This window comes from Balaenoptera borealis (assembly GCF_965194805.1).
Source record: "Balaenoptera borealis genome assembly, chromosome: 20".
Lineage (NCBI taxonomy): Eukaryota > Metazoa > Chordata > Mammalia > Artiodactyla > Balaenopteridae > Balaenoptera > Balaenoptera borealis.
The window spans coordinates 11,123,286-11,138,874 of NC_138879.1; the positions used below are offsets into that span (position 1 = coordinate 11,123,286).

General features: G+C 48.2%; 1 protein-coding gene across 5 annotated transcripts in view; it reads left to right on the top strand.

Annotated features, from left to right (window-relative positions):
* The window catches only part of RNF213 (ring finger protein 213), a 115,473-nt gene that overhangs the window by 24,842 nt on the left and 75,042 nt on the right, over window positions 1-15,589 (top strand). For all 5 annotated transcript variants that reach the window (XM_082372787.1, XM_082372786.1, XM_082372789.1 and 2 more), the window contains 8 exons: window positions 1,952-2,467; window positions 2,747-2,869; window positions 3,455-3,603; window positions 4,201-4,359; window positions 4,694-4,896; window positions 9,907-10,190; window positions 11,385-11,641; window positions 12,795-12,992. In XM_082372787.1, coding sequence (XP_082228913.1) covers window positions 1,952-2,467; window positions 2,747-2,869; window positions 3,455-3,603; window positions 4,201-4,359; window positions 4,694-4,896; window positions 9,907-10,190; window positions 11,385-11,641; window positions 12,795-12,992 — 1,889 coding nt within the window. The remainder of the gene's footprint in view (window positions 1-1,951; window positions 2,468-2,746; window positions 2,870-3,454; window positions 3,604-4,200; window positions 4,360-4,693; window positions 4,897-9,906; window positions 10,191-11,384; window positions 11,642-12,794; window positions 12,993-15,589) is intronic.

Consider the following 15,589-nt stretch of genomic DNA (forward strand, 5'->3'; position numbering starts at 1 on the left):
TTTGAATACTCTTTGTGGGCTCTGGGCTATAGGGTTGTCTAGCTGTCCCGTACTTGGCCCTGCGGTGATTTAGTGCAGGGAATGTTGGCTTGGAGGGAGAGTTTGATAAAGGAGGTGGGGGGCAGGGCTCCATGTTAGTTGGTTTGCAGATGAAAGATCTGCTCAGATCTTTCATCTGCTCAGAGAGATCCCTCTCTCTGGGAATTAGCTAGCCCCGGGAGGGGCAGTCTCTCCAGGATTAGCAAAGCCCCCCCAAATGCCAGAGCATCCTAAAATACAGAAAGTAAAAAACAGGATTAATACTGGAGACCAGGGGATGAGGTTAGCAGGCAGTGAGGACCAGTCATGCAGGGTCTTCCGGCCACACGTACACTTTGATTCTGGATGGGCAAGTCAGCATATGAGGCAGCCTGTGGCTTTGGCCACCTTCAGATGTGTAGGACCCGGGAATCTTTGCCGAATGGATGAAACTGCCTTCTTGGCCTTTGGTGGCTTTCAGACTCAACCTGCGCCTCTTCCCTGGGAAGCCTGCGAGTCCTTCCAACATGCTAAAACCATCTGTTTTTAGTCTTTCTCTCCTACTACACCATCAGCTTCATGGGGGAGGAACATATCTTACTTTCTTGTTCCATGCGCTTAGGACAACGTTCCAGGTTCCTTGGTAAATCAGTATAGAACTAAGAGACTTGATTTAAGCCAGCCTCACGCTGAAAAAGGAGGAGATTCTGCAAAGGGCTTGGGGCCGTGGGGTCTGCACACAGCTTTCTGCTGGTCTGACCTGTTGTTCCCAGTGAGGTTTCATGTCAGGACCACCAGGAAAGCTAATGGAGATGCTGGTGCCCGTGCCCCCAGGCCAGTCGGATCAGAGTCAGGCGCCTGGGGTAGGGAGCTGCTTGGTCCTCGTGCTCACAGAGCAGGCCTGGTCTGGCAGCAGCACCATGGAAATGTAGAACCTTGGGTCCTCCAGACGTGCTGAGTCACCATCAGTATGTTGGCAAAATCTTCAGAGATCTGTACGCCCTGGAAGCTGGGGAAGTGACTGCCTCGAATGACCTTTCTTAAGCCTCTTTCTACGGCGATGTTAGCGGGGGTCAATGTCAGGCTGGGAAATTGCCATCCGGGGTGGCCTGTGTGTCGTGTTGCCTGTTTTGAGCAGATGGGCAGGAAGTTTGGTCAGGATTCTTGGAGAAAATCTGGAAGCTGACCCAGAACAAGACTGCCCCACCCCACGTGCAGAGAAACTCCGAGGCCTTCCGTCTCTCTCTCCCGGGGACTCAGCCCAGGCATGGGGCGGGACGGCAAGGCCTGGGCCCACACCAGGCTTCAGGGGGGTCACGGGTTACTAGCACTTAATGAACCAATCAATACTTGCTCCAGAGCAGAACCCCCAAGCGTGCAGGGCTTCCAGCCCCATGGGGTCCTCAAAGGGTCCTGCCACACCTGCTTCTCACAGGCTCCATCTCTGATTCTGAAGTTGAGGACTCTTGCCTTTGAGCAAGGATCTCAGGCAGAGGTGTAACATGCCAGTGTGGGTGCAGGAAGGAACTACTTAGACTTCTGTTCATTTTTCCGTCTCTATTTTGTACATAATACGTATATGGAGTAGAATGTGTGGGGGCCTGTACCTGCTTTCTAACATTTGAAAGCCATCCTTAAAGGATGTCCCATGGGAAGGAATTCCATGTGAGGGTCTCAGCTTGGATTGGACAGAACGAAGCATGTGACCATCACTGCTCCCCACTTGTCCCTCAACTCTGTTCACCACTCCCATTCACTTTGTGTCTCAGTTTCATTCTTTACAAGGTAAAGAAATGGCAGATTTAACAGATGTAAGGTGGTTTGGTCGAGCTACACTTGACGTACTTCAGAAATTGAAAGGAAATTGGAGGAAAACATTGGTGAGAGTATAGTAGACCTGAGAAATAACATGAGTGTCTCTTTTTCTGTTTAGAGGAAAAGGAGAAAAAAGAAGAAAAAGAATCAGAATGCTTCCACGTCTGCAGAGCTGGATTCCTTGTCCCCATCCCTCTTGGGCCCCTGTAGTCTGAGTTCGCTTGCAAACCCTGAGCTCCAGGACACAGCCCCACCCCAAAGCCCAGCTCAGCAGGGTGGTCCCACCCACCAGACAAGCCAGCCCCCAAGTGTGGGCAAGATGCCGCTGGAGGCTGTGGGCCGCCCTCTGCAGGGCCAGGTTGCGAGAGGAGCAGAGGCAGCTGCGGACGCCGAGTCTCTGAGCAGCCCGGTACCCCAGGACCAGCCTCTGGGAGAAGCCTTCCCGGAAGGGAAGGACCTCCACTCCCCGAACCCCTCCAAGGGCAAAGGCCTCCCCACTTCTGCCAGTGAAGGCCATCCTAGGGAGAAAGATGCTACTCAGGAGCTCCCACTGCCTGAGCCAAAGGGGAACCAGTCCAAGCCCGGGAAAGAGCCGCGGGCCACTGGGCAGCAGGCCAGGGCCCCTGCCTCTGGGGTGAGTTGTTAGGGGAGTGACGACCGGGGTTGGCCTGCCATGTCTCGACACCTTGCTGTGCAGTGCTGTTCTGACAATACTTCAGTGTCTGGGAAGGGTGTCCACTGGGACTTGCTCCCTGGGAAGGGGGGCTGTGGAAGGGGCTGCCCTTCCACCCCGAGCTGCTGACCCCTGTCACTGGGCTGGTGGCAGATGCTTACCCTTATGCCATTGAATCAGAGTTTCCCTGTCCATTTTGTCCTCTTGGCCCTGATGTTTTGGGGTCTTTATTTCTTCCAGGCAAGTGTTGCTGCAGCTGAGCCAGCTGGTGCAGGGAAAAGAGTTGGGAAAGAAGTTAAAAATCAGACTGAGAAAACGAAACAGCCTCCCACAAGTGTCCCTGCTTCCCGAGACAACCACCGGGTAAAGCGTCTCGTTCCTACCTGGTCAGCTTTCCAGGAAGCCGTCCCCGTCCTTGCTGTCTGTCCCATGGGCTGCTCCTTTTGGCCCCGTTCCTTCCACAGCTCAATTTAATCATTTGGTGAATATGTGTTAGGTACTGGGGGTGCAGCCTAGCATTTGAAATGAGACCAGCTCCTGCCTTTTGGAGCTCACATTCTAGTGGGGAGAAAGACAAAGCAAAGTCAGGCTGTGAGAAATGCCGTGGAGAGAAGTAGGGCAAGGGGCTGGGGTGTTGGAGGTGGGTGCCAGGCAAGGCCTTCCAAGGAGATCTGAAAGAGTGACAGGCGAGCCACGTGGCTGTCTGGGGACGTGCAAAGGCCCCCAGGTAGAGTGTGGTGGGCCTGTTCAGGGAGCAGCAAGAAAGAGGGGCCATTGACAGTGGTGCGGAGAGGAGTCCTGGGAGGCTGTGGTAGGTAGACCAGAAGGCATTAGAAGGTTCTGAGCAGGGAAGGAATGTGGCCACTCTGGCGGCTATGAGAAGCATCCCCTGTTGGGGGCAAACGTGGAGGCTGGTCATCAAGGTTGGGGTTTGGGTGCTTGTTCCAGGAAGCTGCAACCAAGGACCAGACGGGTGTTTCTGGAGGAAAAGCAGGTGAAAATGAGAAGGCCAAGCCGAAGGACCCGAAGAAGCCAGAGGGGAATAACAGAAATAATGCAACCACTGTGAAAGATGAGAGGGAGCAAAGGAACCAGAGGTAGAGCGCACATGGAGCTAAGGAGTGGTGGGTGTGACCCGGCTCGGGGCGGCACAGGCCTGGCCCCCACCCTGAGCGGGGGCTGGAAGGGGCCAAGCCACCCCAGAGGAGATTCCCACGTTGCCCTCTTGTTGACTCTTGGGGGAAAGGGAAACACTCGGGAGGTAGGCAGTGGAGGGGCACCTGTCCCAATTCCTTGCTCAGTTGAAATGCTCCATAATATGGTTCCTGGGGTCCCGGAGGCAGCACTGGCCTTACAGAAGTCAGGAAAGAGGCTGTCATGTGCCAGAGTACTCAGCCACCCCCTCCTGCCACAGCCCGCAGCCCCTCGGAGCTGGGCAGAGATCGCCCCCCACCCCCCGCACCCACTGTCCTCCTCCACTGTAGAGGGAGAGCCGAGGGCACCCACATGGCAGACAGCCTGTCTGAAGTGTGGACGCTCTTGCACGTCGTTGGGGTGTGTGTTAGTGCACAGCCAAGAAACAAGGATCCTGTGTGCACACACGTGTGTGTGTGTGTGTGTGTGTGTGTGCGCGCCCACAGAGAGGTAGACAGATCCGGATCTAATCGGTGTTTTCCTCCGTGGCTTTCCCCCAGCCCACTGAGCTCCTTGGAAGGAATCACGGTGTACTTCCATGCAATCATTTCAAAACATTTCCAGTTCAACCCCAGCCAACACAAAGTATTTGTCAGGGGCGGAGAAGAATTTGGGAAGCCCAGATGGAATCATGATGTTTGCGAGATGTACTACACCAAGTGAGTATATCCCAGTAGGCCCGTAAGGAAATGTACAGAACATCCAGTCTTTGAAATATATTGAAATCATAATTTTTATCAAGTTGATTAATCCTTAGACCTTTGGGAAGATGAATATTTCAAACAACTCTTCCCTGTAATGCACTTCTTTGTCATACTTCACCTTGGCCCGTTCTCTGTCTCTGTGTGAAAACCGTGCCTTGTTCTGGAAGCATCCTCTCGGTCAGCATCGATTTATAGCTCTGGGTCTGCACTCCGTGCTGTGTTTGAGAAGAATGAAGATTTCTGGGAGAGGATTTTTTGGATAACAGGCTGGTGTCCTGTTTATTCACAGAGACCTACATGAGAATGGGTCCCTCATTGAAGGCAGCACCATCATTTCTAAGCAGCACCTGGATAAACCCATTCCATACAAGTACGTCCTCTGGCGAGGCAAGGGCCCTGTGGAGTATGAGGTCATCTACAAATGTCAGCAGAAGGAAGGCGAGCACGTGAACCGCTGTCTCCATGTGAAATCTTCCCTTCTGGGCTCGGGAGGTAAGCCTCAGGCTGGGCTCCTGATCGGAGCTCAGAAGGCTGCACGTTCCTCCTTGGGGATCAAAGGCTTTCCTTGGCCCGTGTGGGTCCTCTTTGCTTGGCATTGGCCCTGCCCTACCCCCCAGCTCTATGTTTCATAAACCTGAGCTTGGAAGCATGTTTCTGATCAGGTTAGCTTAACCACTCACAAGAGTAAACAAGCGAAAGGATTTTTACTAAGGGAAAGGAGAGAAGATAGAGCCGCTGGGAAGTAAGGGGACTGGGGCCTAGAGGGGCAGCAGTGAGTGGGGGCAAGGGCAAGGGAAACAGGGCTGCCAGGACCACAAGCCCTTCCCAGATTTCCAAATGGCGACTGTGAATAAGACATCCAGCAGAAGCCATCAGGGGCTGGATCCACTGCCCCCTGCTGTCTGTCATAAGTGTCACTCTTCTATTTTCTTTTTTTCACTTTATTCTGTTTCTCTTTCTTTCTCTTATCTGTTATCTAATTCTTTTATCTGTGCTCTGTTTTCTACTCACTGTATGCAGTGTGTGTGGTGTTTGTGTGTGTGTCAGGTGTGTGTGTTCGTGTGTGTGTCCAGTGTGCGTGTGTATTTCTGTGTGTGTGTACATGTGCATGTGTTCTATATAGAGAGTCTATATGGGTTCTACTTTTAGGAATTTGCTTAGATCTTCTTTGTGGCTGACTTCTTGGTCTGTCATAAATATTCCACGTATGCTCAGAAAGAATGGATAATCAATTTTGTGGACTCAAAAGCTGTATGTATATCTATTAGCTGAAGCCTGTTTAATATTAAAGTCCTTGTTTAAAAAGATCGATCTGTCAGCTTTTGAGAGAGATGTTCCAGTCTGTCACCAAGACCAAGTGCTTTGTTTATTTATTTATTTGTTTTTTTATACTCATGACTTGTGTGGGTTAGGAGTTTGGATGGAGCACAGCAGGGCTGGCTGGTTTCTGCTCTCTGATGTCTGGGGCCTCAGCTAGGAAAGCCTGAAAGCTGGGAGTGATTTGCTGGCTGGGCTTTGGAATCATCTGGAGGGGTCTTTGCAGTTGATGCTGCCTGTGGCCAGGACCTCTGTTGGGCTGACAGCGATTGAGGTCGGTGGGGCAGGTGCTTGGTTATTTTGAACTGGCCCAAAGAGACAGAGGAGAAACTAGAGTCATGCTCTCTTCTTAAATGTGCCCAAGTGTTGACTCGATCGCCTCCAAAAGACTCTATTCTGTATGGGCTTACCAAAGAACAGAGCCCTGCGATACTTTCTGGTTTTGCCCTGTACTTGCTGGATGATCCAAACTGGCTGTTTCCATGCTTGAGGTGACCCCTCATCAGACAAGAGGTGATGCTGATCTAATCTTGCTGGAGGAGGTGGTAGTGATTTGGGATAGCAGGTCCTATTTGCTCTTATTTAAGAAGCACTGCCTTAGTCACTTCAGATTTTATCTGGCTGGGTCCTGGTACTTAAGCTGTCAAACCAGATAGAGATGCACTTTTTAACACAGAGACAATCATTTCAAAGTCCTTTAAAAAGATTTTCTTTCCCTTTCTTCCTTTCTTCCTTCCTTCCTTTCTTTTTCTTTCTTTCTTTCCTTCCTTCCTTCCTTCCTTCCTTCCTTCCTTTCCTTCCTTTCCTCCCTTTCTCTTTCATTGAAGTATAGTTAGTTGTTGTGTTAGTTTCAGATGTACAGCAGAGTGATTCAGTTATATATATATATTTTTTCAGATTATTTTCCATTATAGCTTATTATAAGATATTGAATATAGTTTCCTGTGCTATACAGTAAATCCTTGTTGCTTATCTATTTTATATGCAGTAGTGTATATCTCTTAATCCTATACTCCTAACTTATCCTTTTCCCCCCTCACTTTCTCCTTTGGTAACCATGTTTGTTTACTATGTCTGTGAGTCTGTTGCTGTTTTGTAAATAAATTCATTTGTATTATCTTTTCGATTCCACATACAAGTGATATCATATAATATTCTTCTTTCTCTGTCTGACTTATTTCACTTAATATGATATTCTCTAGGTCCATCCACTTGCTGCACATGGCAATGTTTCGTTCTTTATTAATGGCCGAGTAATATTCCATCACATATATATATAGATATAGATATAGATATATATAGATATATATATATAGATAATGTTTTCTTTATCCATTCATCTGTTGATGGACACTTAGGTTACTTTCATGTCTTGGCTATTGTAAATAATGCTGCAGTGAACATTGGGGTGCATGTATCTTTTCGAAATAGAGTTTTCATCTTTTCTGGATATGTGCCCAGGAGTGGGATTGCTGGATCATATGGTGGCTCTATTTTTAGTTTTTTAAGGATCCTCCATACTGTTTTCCATAGTGGCTGCACCAATTTACATTCCCATCAGCAGTGTAGGAGGGTTCCCTTTTCTCTACACCCTCTCCAGCATTTATTTGTAGACTTTTTGATGATGGCCATTCTGACCAGTGTGAGGTGATACCTTATTGTAGTTTTGATTAGCATTTCTCTAATAATTAGTGATGTTGAACATCTTTTCATGTGCCTGTTGGCCATCTGTATGTCTTCTTTGGATAAATGTCTGTTTAGGTCTTCTGCCCATTTTTTGATTGGGTTGTTTGTCTTTTGATATTGAGTTGTATGAGCTGTTTGTCATTAAACAGATTTTTAGGTTGTAGAGTAACTCAGGATTGCCAAGTAACTTTATTTTCAGATGCTTTCTTAATCATGATATTGTTCTAGTGTTTTTCAATAATTATACTTTGCAAGCGTTTTTAAAAAATGAGTGTTAAAGCTTTTTCCTTATGGTTGCACAGGCACTTTAACTGCTTACTTCTCGGTGTGGGCCGTCCTATTTAGATGCCCTGTTGGTAGGTTGACATTGGAGCTCCCTGGGAGATGGTACCCTGGTCAGTTGGGTTAAATCAGGAGTTTTAAGCAGTAAGGAGGTGAGTCATAGTAACCAATGCAAGGGCTGATGGGAAGGCCAGAGAGGGCCTTCGTTGTTTTCCAAGGGTCTGGAGGTCACTGCTTGAGCCCAGGTGGGGAAGTGCCCCAGCCCCTGACATCATCAATGCAGGTGATTTGGGAGGAGTGTCTGGAAGGCACTCTTGTTGATTGAGAAGTTTTGTGCTTTGCTTTATTTGGTGTGGTGGTGGTTTATGTTAAATAAATGTAGTTTTCATCAATCCCAATAAACAGAGAGAGAGATGACTTCCCTCCCCTCTTCCTCCTTCTAAGCCTCCTGTGAGCGCTCTCATTGGTAGAACCCACTGTGGCAAGGCAGGCAGAATGGAGGTTCTGGGCTCCAGCCCTGTGACGTGGGGGAGACCCAGACGGCAGATGTGTGTGCTGGTGGCAGAAACAGCCATCACTAGCACTCTATCCCTTCCAGTGCCTTTTTCCTTGTGCTGTGTTTTGCCTAAAACTGATTCTGCTGTGTCTGCATTTCTTGCCTACCCTCTTAGCCTCTTTGCTTTTGTCCCAACTCTTGCTGTTTGCTCTCAAGTTCAACTCTTGCAGCCCCGTCTCTGTTTCGCTGGACTGTTGTTGGTTTGTTTTTTTTTTCTTTCCATTCAATATGATCATCATTTTTTTTTTTCTTTTGTCCGTGCCACATGGCTTGCTGGATCTTAGTTCCCAGACTGGTAATCGAACCTGTGCCCCATGCAGTGGAAACGCGGAGTCCTAACCACTGGACCACCAGGGAGTTCCCAATCTAATCATCTTTAATGGGTGAATTTAGCCCATTGGCATGAATTGATACTGTCAGTGGAAGACTCACTTTTGACAAATAATCATGTCTTTTCTCTCTACCTTGTTTCCTTGTTCTTTTTTGTACTTTTTCTAACTTTTGGATTTTCTTTCTCTTTTCTCTGGGGGTTTGGAACTTAAATATTTTGTTTCTGTTCTTCTAGTAGATTCTTCAAGACCAAGACCATTAATGTCCTTCCCTGTCCCACCATCCCGGGGTCGAGGGTATCCCATGCCCAGGACACTGATTGGCGCTCCCTTCACCTCCACGGCACTGGCCATCCCAGGCCAGCAGCTCTCACTCACCTTTTGTCTGGAAGAGCGTTTTTATAAAACCGAGAGAGAGCCATTGTGTCCCCCACCTGTGAGGGACATATGGAGCAGGAAAAGCTTCCACAGGAGGTGATCCAAACAGTTTGAGGTCAGATCCAAACAGTGATTCCAAGTTATCGCCGGGCAGGGCCGGGATGGGGCAGGGATGGGTGAGTGGGGACTTCCAGCAAAGACAGCAGACTGGACATTGAGGAGCAGGAGGCCTGTTTGGAGGCTGGACTTTCTGATTTTCATGGCTATTTTTATGTACTTGTGTTGCCTCTGGTGCCTTACTGACCTCTTTGCCTTCTAATTATTTGACAATTGATTTTCCTGGGTTTTCTAGGTCCGTACTCATATCATTTCAGCTGGTTATAAGAGCAGCCATGGGTTCAGCCCTTGCCCCATGTCGAGGGCTGTTTTGTCTGTCATGTGACCTGTACCATCCTTCATGGAGTGGGCACCACGGTTCCCAGGACAGAGGAAATGAGCACTTGCACCAAATAACATACCAAAATGGTGCACAAGTGCTAGTGAGTGATGCAGTTTCAGCATGAAATTTTTGACCCCTGTGTGGTCATTTTCTCAGGAGCTCATGTACCAATTGTGCTGAACCGTCTAGTTCGACAAAGACATGTTTCAAGTATTTTCAGGGCAGCTGAATGGTGTGCCTCACTCAATTCACTGTATGGTGTCCAGGTTACTTGTCCTAAACAGCCGTGCTCCACCCAGGGGCCAGGCCCCATGTTGTTTATCTGTGGATGGGTACCTGGATGGAGCAAGTGTTGCTGCCTTCCGTTTACCACGTTCTGTGGTGTTCCTGTCTTTCTTCCCTTCCTTGGCTCCTTCATCCTATTTCTTCTGGTCAAGATCAGCCTTCCAGGGTGGAGTATCCAGGTCTAGTGGGTTTTGATGCTCCTAAGTATAACATTGCTCTTTTAATCTTAGACTGGCACCAGTACGATGATATAATTTGTAGGAAGCCCCCTGGGAGGTGGCAGAAATTGATGGATTATGTAACAGATGGTACAAGGAAAAACTTGGTGAATGGGAAGCAGATCGCGGCTGCGGTCATGCTGGACCGCATCTTCAGCATCCTCGAGACCTGGAATGCCATCAATTTAAAGAACTTTTTCACCCAGTTCCAGCAGTTTTATTCTGTTGTTCGGGTGCCCAAGATCTATGAAGGAGAAGAACAGCTGTGGAGCACTCTGCAGTACGAAGAGAAGGAGGTACCGGGTCTCAGGGGTGTCAGCAGCAGCTCCCTTCTCTACCTCCTGGGCACTCAGCATCACCCCACCTCCTAGTGGCCAGATGACCCCTAGAATCAGTGCACCAGGTGGATGGGGGCAGGATATTTCAGTTCCTTTTCTCCTAGTGCCACCTCTAGGGAATTCTTTGTCCTCCCCATTTTCTTCCTCCTCCCACCTCCTCACCTGGCCCCACCTCCACCACTGATCCCATCTCCTCACCTGCTCTCCCCCACTGGTCCCACCTCCTCACCTGCCCCCCTCCACCACTGGTCCCACCTCCTCACCTGCTCCCCCCCCCCCACTGGTCCCACCTCCTCACCTGCCCCCCTCCACCACTGGTCCCACCTCCTCACCTGCCCCCCTCCACCACTGGTCCCACCTCCTCACCTGCTCCCCCCCCCCACTGGTCCCACCTCCTCACCTGCCCCCCTCCACCACTGGTCCCACCTCCTCACCTGCCCCCCTCCACCACTGGTCCCACCTCCTCACCTGCTCCCCCCCCCCACTGGTCCCACCTCCTCACCTGCCCCCCTCCACCACTGGTCCCACCTCCTCACCTGCCCCCCTCCACCACTGGTCCCACCTCCTCACCTGCCCCCCTCCACCACTGGTCCCACCTCCTCACCTGCTCCCCCCCCCCACTGGTCCCACCTCCTCACCTGCCCCCCTCCACCACTGGTCCCACCTCCTCACCTGCCCCCCTCCACCACTGGTCCCACCTCCTCACCTGTCCCCCTCCACCACTGGTCCCACCTCCTCACCTGTCCCCCTCCACCACTGGTCCCACCCCCTCACCTGCCCTTCCCCTCCACCACAAGAAGGCTGGCGCCCTTCACTGCATCTCTACCTGCTCTGTGGTATGGCTTAGGCGTTTTTGAGACAGACCTGGAGCCACACCTGAGATGACCAGTATACCCTTATAAGGCTCAGGACCCCCACCTGATAGCCCCTCCATCATGCTGAGGCCTCTGGACATACCACTGGTGGCGCCTCCCGAAGACCCAGGACGAGGGGGATGCTCAGGGTTTAGTGGGGAGGCAGGCAGTGGGTGACCCCTGCACACGGGCTTCCCTGCCCAGCTGATGGGGAAGTAAGCATAGTGATGGGCAGCTCCTGACACCTCTGGTGGCTTCAATGCCATGGTTCTGTATCTTCCTTTTCTCCTGGGAGCAGGTGAGAAAACACCTGTGGGAATGTTTGACAAAGAAAATGGCACCATTTCTGGAAATGAGTGGGAACTCTCTGCCTGAAGACTGCCCAGTGAGGAGTAAATTGAGAATGGGCCTGATTGTCCTTTTCTCAGTGGAAAAATTTCACTTTCTCTTATCGGAAAGTGACCTGGGCTCACTCTGTTGCCTCCTTTGCTCGAATGCCAGTTCATCAGATGCCCTTCGCAAGGATCTGATCCACATCCTTGAAACGTCTCAGAGGTAGTGTGTGTGTGTGTGTGTGTGTGTGTGTGTTTGTGTGTGTAAAGATTTTCTAGCTCTCTAATGGTTTTTATCTGATTATAAAAATAAGTGCTTGTCAGAGAATGGATGAAAACATGTAAAAAATAAAAACTACCCGGAATTTTACTACTCACTGTTGTCATTTCAGTGTTTATCCCGCTAGCCTTTTTCTAGCCTATGTACTATTTTTCATTTTATTACATATTCTCTTGAATACCCTGCTTTTGAGCAGCTTTAAAGTGTATCATAACTCAGCCCCACGTGCGTGTATTTGGGGGTGGGGGGGTCATGGTAAGACAACGAAGCCGGACTTGAGGATGTTTGTGGAAGTACTGTGGGTGCCCTCCCCGTGGCCTCTGCAGCTGCCGTGCCCAGTTCACGAGCCAGGGCGTCACTGCGCTGGGCCCGGAGCACTCGTGGGGTGGAGGCCGCGGCCTGTCCTGAAGGCACTCACGTTTCACTGGGTGGAGGTGCCGCCCCAGAACCCTGTGATGGTCCCAAGTTCTTTTCTCTGGAGCTGTTTGAATTGAACTCAAGGGTAATATTGGGCAGCCTTCTCTGAGCAGTCAGTCTTATGGGACACCTGCCTTGTGGTTTTACAAATTTAAAACACCCAGTTAAACCCCGTTCATTTTGAAAGAGAGAAGAAATGCTGGCAAATGTACAAGTGTTTCCAGGTCTTAAGAAACATCCATGTTTTGTGATTGTAGGGAACATGCCATGTATTATTTATAGGCTCCTTCCTTACATGTAAAGAGTTGCTTTATATGTAGATTTACTGTTGCCAGATGACCTGGGTTCAAGCCCCAGCTCTGGCACAGGGGGCCTTGCGTAGATCACATGCCTCTCTGAACCTCTGTCTCCTCCACTGTCAAGGAGGATGGAAAGATGCCACCAGGAGTTTGCTCTGGGGCTTCGAAAGGGCCAGTTCAGTGCCTGATGCTTTTTGGGGGTGCCGAGGGGGCCCCTGAGGTTTCTCCCTGGCCTGGTCACTCTGTGCTCAGACACCCGGAGCACTCTTATCTTATGCTCTGTGTGAGGAGCTGTCCCTTCCCTGGTGGGTGTCGAACCCCTGGGGTTGGCCTGACACTGGCCGTGCTGGGCTCACGTGAGATCTCTGTTCCCTTTCTAGCTGGCGAGCATCCCTGGTAAACCTGTGCCAAATGTGCATGGACAAAAAGGTTGACCGTTGGGTGTGTGCCCTGCCTGTGCTGCACCACTGCATGGACCTGTCCCCGCCAGCCCAGGACTCAGGCATGCAGCCCGAGGACACCTGGGCAGCCCTTGAAGGCATCTCCTTCTCGGAGTTTCGGGAGAAAAGAGCAGATCAGTAAGTTACAGACCTGCACTTATGTATGTAAATCTTGGAATCATAACTGTGCTTCCAAGATCTCCAGTGGACTTTTAGTACCCACTCATTCCTGCTTTTAGTGACGGAAGTAATGTATCACTTCTTTTAAAATTACTTCTTTTAAGATTTTAGGGGATTTCCCTGGTGGCTCAGTGGTTAAGAATCCGCCTGCCAATGCAGGGGACACAGGTTCGAGCCCTGGTCTGGGAAGATCCCACATGCCTCGGAGCAGCTAAGCCTGTGCACCACAACTACTGAGCCTGCGCTCTAGAGCCCACGAGCCACAACTACTGAGCCTGCGTGCTGCAGCTACTGAAGCCCACGTGCCTAGAGCCCGTGCTCCACAACAAGAGAAGCCACACAATGAGAAGCCTGCACACTGCAACGAAGAGTAGCCCCCTCTCCCCGCAACTAGAGAGAGCCCGCGCCCAGCAATGAAGACCCAATGCAGTCAAAAATAAATTAACTTAAATTAAATTTTAAAAAAAATAGAATTTTAAACAAGCAAGAAATACAAAGAAAAATACAAAAATGGCCTGCAACCCCAGAGATAATCATTGCTGTTAACACTTTGGCCTGTGTATTTGCAGAGTTTTGTCCAAATGTCGATACGTGGGTGCTTTATATGCTTAAAAATCAACCACAGAAGATAGATTATGTATTTTTCTTTATTTTTCTTACAATTTTATTGAGATATAATTGACCTATAGCACTGTATAAGGTTAAGGTGTACAGCATAATGATTTGGCTTACATCACGAAATGATGATCAATGATAAGTTTAGTGAACATCTATTATTATCTCATAGGTACAAAATTAAAGAAATAGAAAAAGAATTTCTCCCTTGCGATGAGAACTCTTAGGATTTCCTCTCTGAACAACTTTCATATGTAACACACAGCAGTGTTCATTATATTTATCATGTTGTACATTATATCCCTAACATTTATTTATCTTATATCTGGAAGTTTGCACCTTTTGTCTGGTTTCATGCAATTCCCCCCTGCCCCGCCTCTATGATAGATTATTTATTCTGTTTTATCCTGTTTTCCAACCTTCTTTTTTTCATTTAACAGTATATTGTGAACGATTTTTTTCGCAAGTAAATATACACCTACTTCTGTAATGACTGCTTAGCGTTGCAAATTTTATTCAGCTGGTTCTCTGTGCCTGGACACTTGGATTATTTCTGCACTTTCGCTTTGTAAGCATGCTTTGATGCACTTCTTTGTAATTTTCCTTGTCCAATTATTTCCTCAAGATAAATTCCTGGAAGTAGAATTGCGCAGGTCGGAGGCTTTGCACATTGTAGGTGCACATCTTGAGGTAGTGAAGTACTGTTTTGAGGCAAGGCAAGATTTCTGAGAGAAGACACAGAAAGCACAATCCATTAAAGAAAAATGGTAAATCAAATTTAAGTACAAAAGCTAAATAAAAAATACAAATTCAGTACAAAAAAATTAATACTAACACTTATTTCCAAGCACAGATAACATCCCCCATTCACTTTGTTTTTTGTCAAAGAAACTATTCCAAGTCTCTCATCTGCCCTCCCCGCCCCTAATCCAGTAGGATCTAGCCTATAGGTTTTTAGGGATTGAAATAGTGAGTAAGCTGAATTAAGTTATTGCTTCTTCACTATTATTGGAACGTTTTGAAATTAAAGCCAAATTAAGATTATTTATATAATTATATATATTTTAAATGCCTTTCAAGGGGCATTTATCTAGAAAACTGACTATCTAGAAGAAATTTAGCTGGAGAATGACAAACATTAGCATTGGTCTTAAAGATCGTGTCTTTTAGGCAAAAGTGGCCTTTAGTATGCAGTGAAGCTTTATCCATCCATGTGTTTCGCGTAGCCTCTGTCGCTTCTGTGGCACTTGGCTGTATTTACTTTCCCATTGTCATCTTTTCGGGTCTCCAGGACGGTGTTACAGAACAGCATAATTTAAAGACCTTCCCCGGACTGGGTTTGCGTAGACTGTTTGATCCAGGGCACTTGCTTATTCATGCATCAACATGCTTAGTTCATAAATTATTGCACCCACAATGGAAAACAGTATCAAAAGTTAAAAAAAGAACTGCCATAGGATTGCCATAGGATTGCCAGCAGTCCTACTTGTGGGTATGTAGCCCAAGGAAATGAAATAAGTATCTCAAAGAGCTATCTGTACCCCTGTGTTCATTGCATCATTATTCACAATAGGCAAGATGTGGAAACAACCTACGTGTCCATCAACAAATGAATGAATAAAGAAGCAGTGGTGTGTATATGTGTGTGTGTGTATACATATATATGATGTATATATACTTGTGTATATCATCATATATATGTATATATGATGCAGTATTATTCAGCCACAAAAAAAAGGGAATCCTGCCACTTGCAACACATGGATGGACCTTGAGGGCATTATGCTAAGTGAGATAAGTCAGATAGATAAAGACAAATACTGTATGATATCACTTATATGTGAAATGTAAAAAAGTCAAACTCACAGAAGCAGAGAGTAGATTGGTGATTACCAGGGGCTGGGTGGTGGGGAAAAGGGGCAATGTTGGTCAAAGAGTAC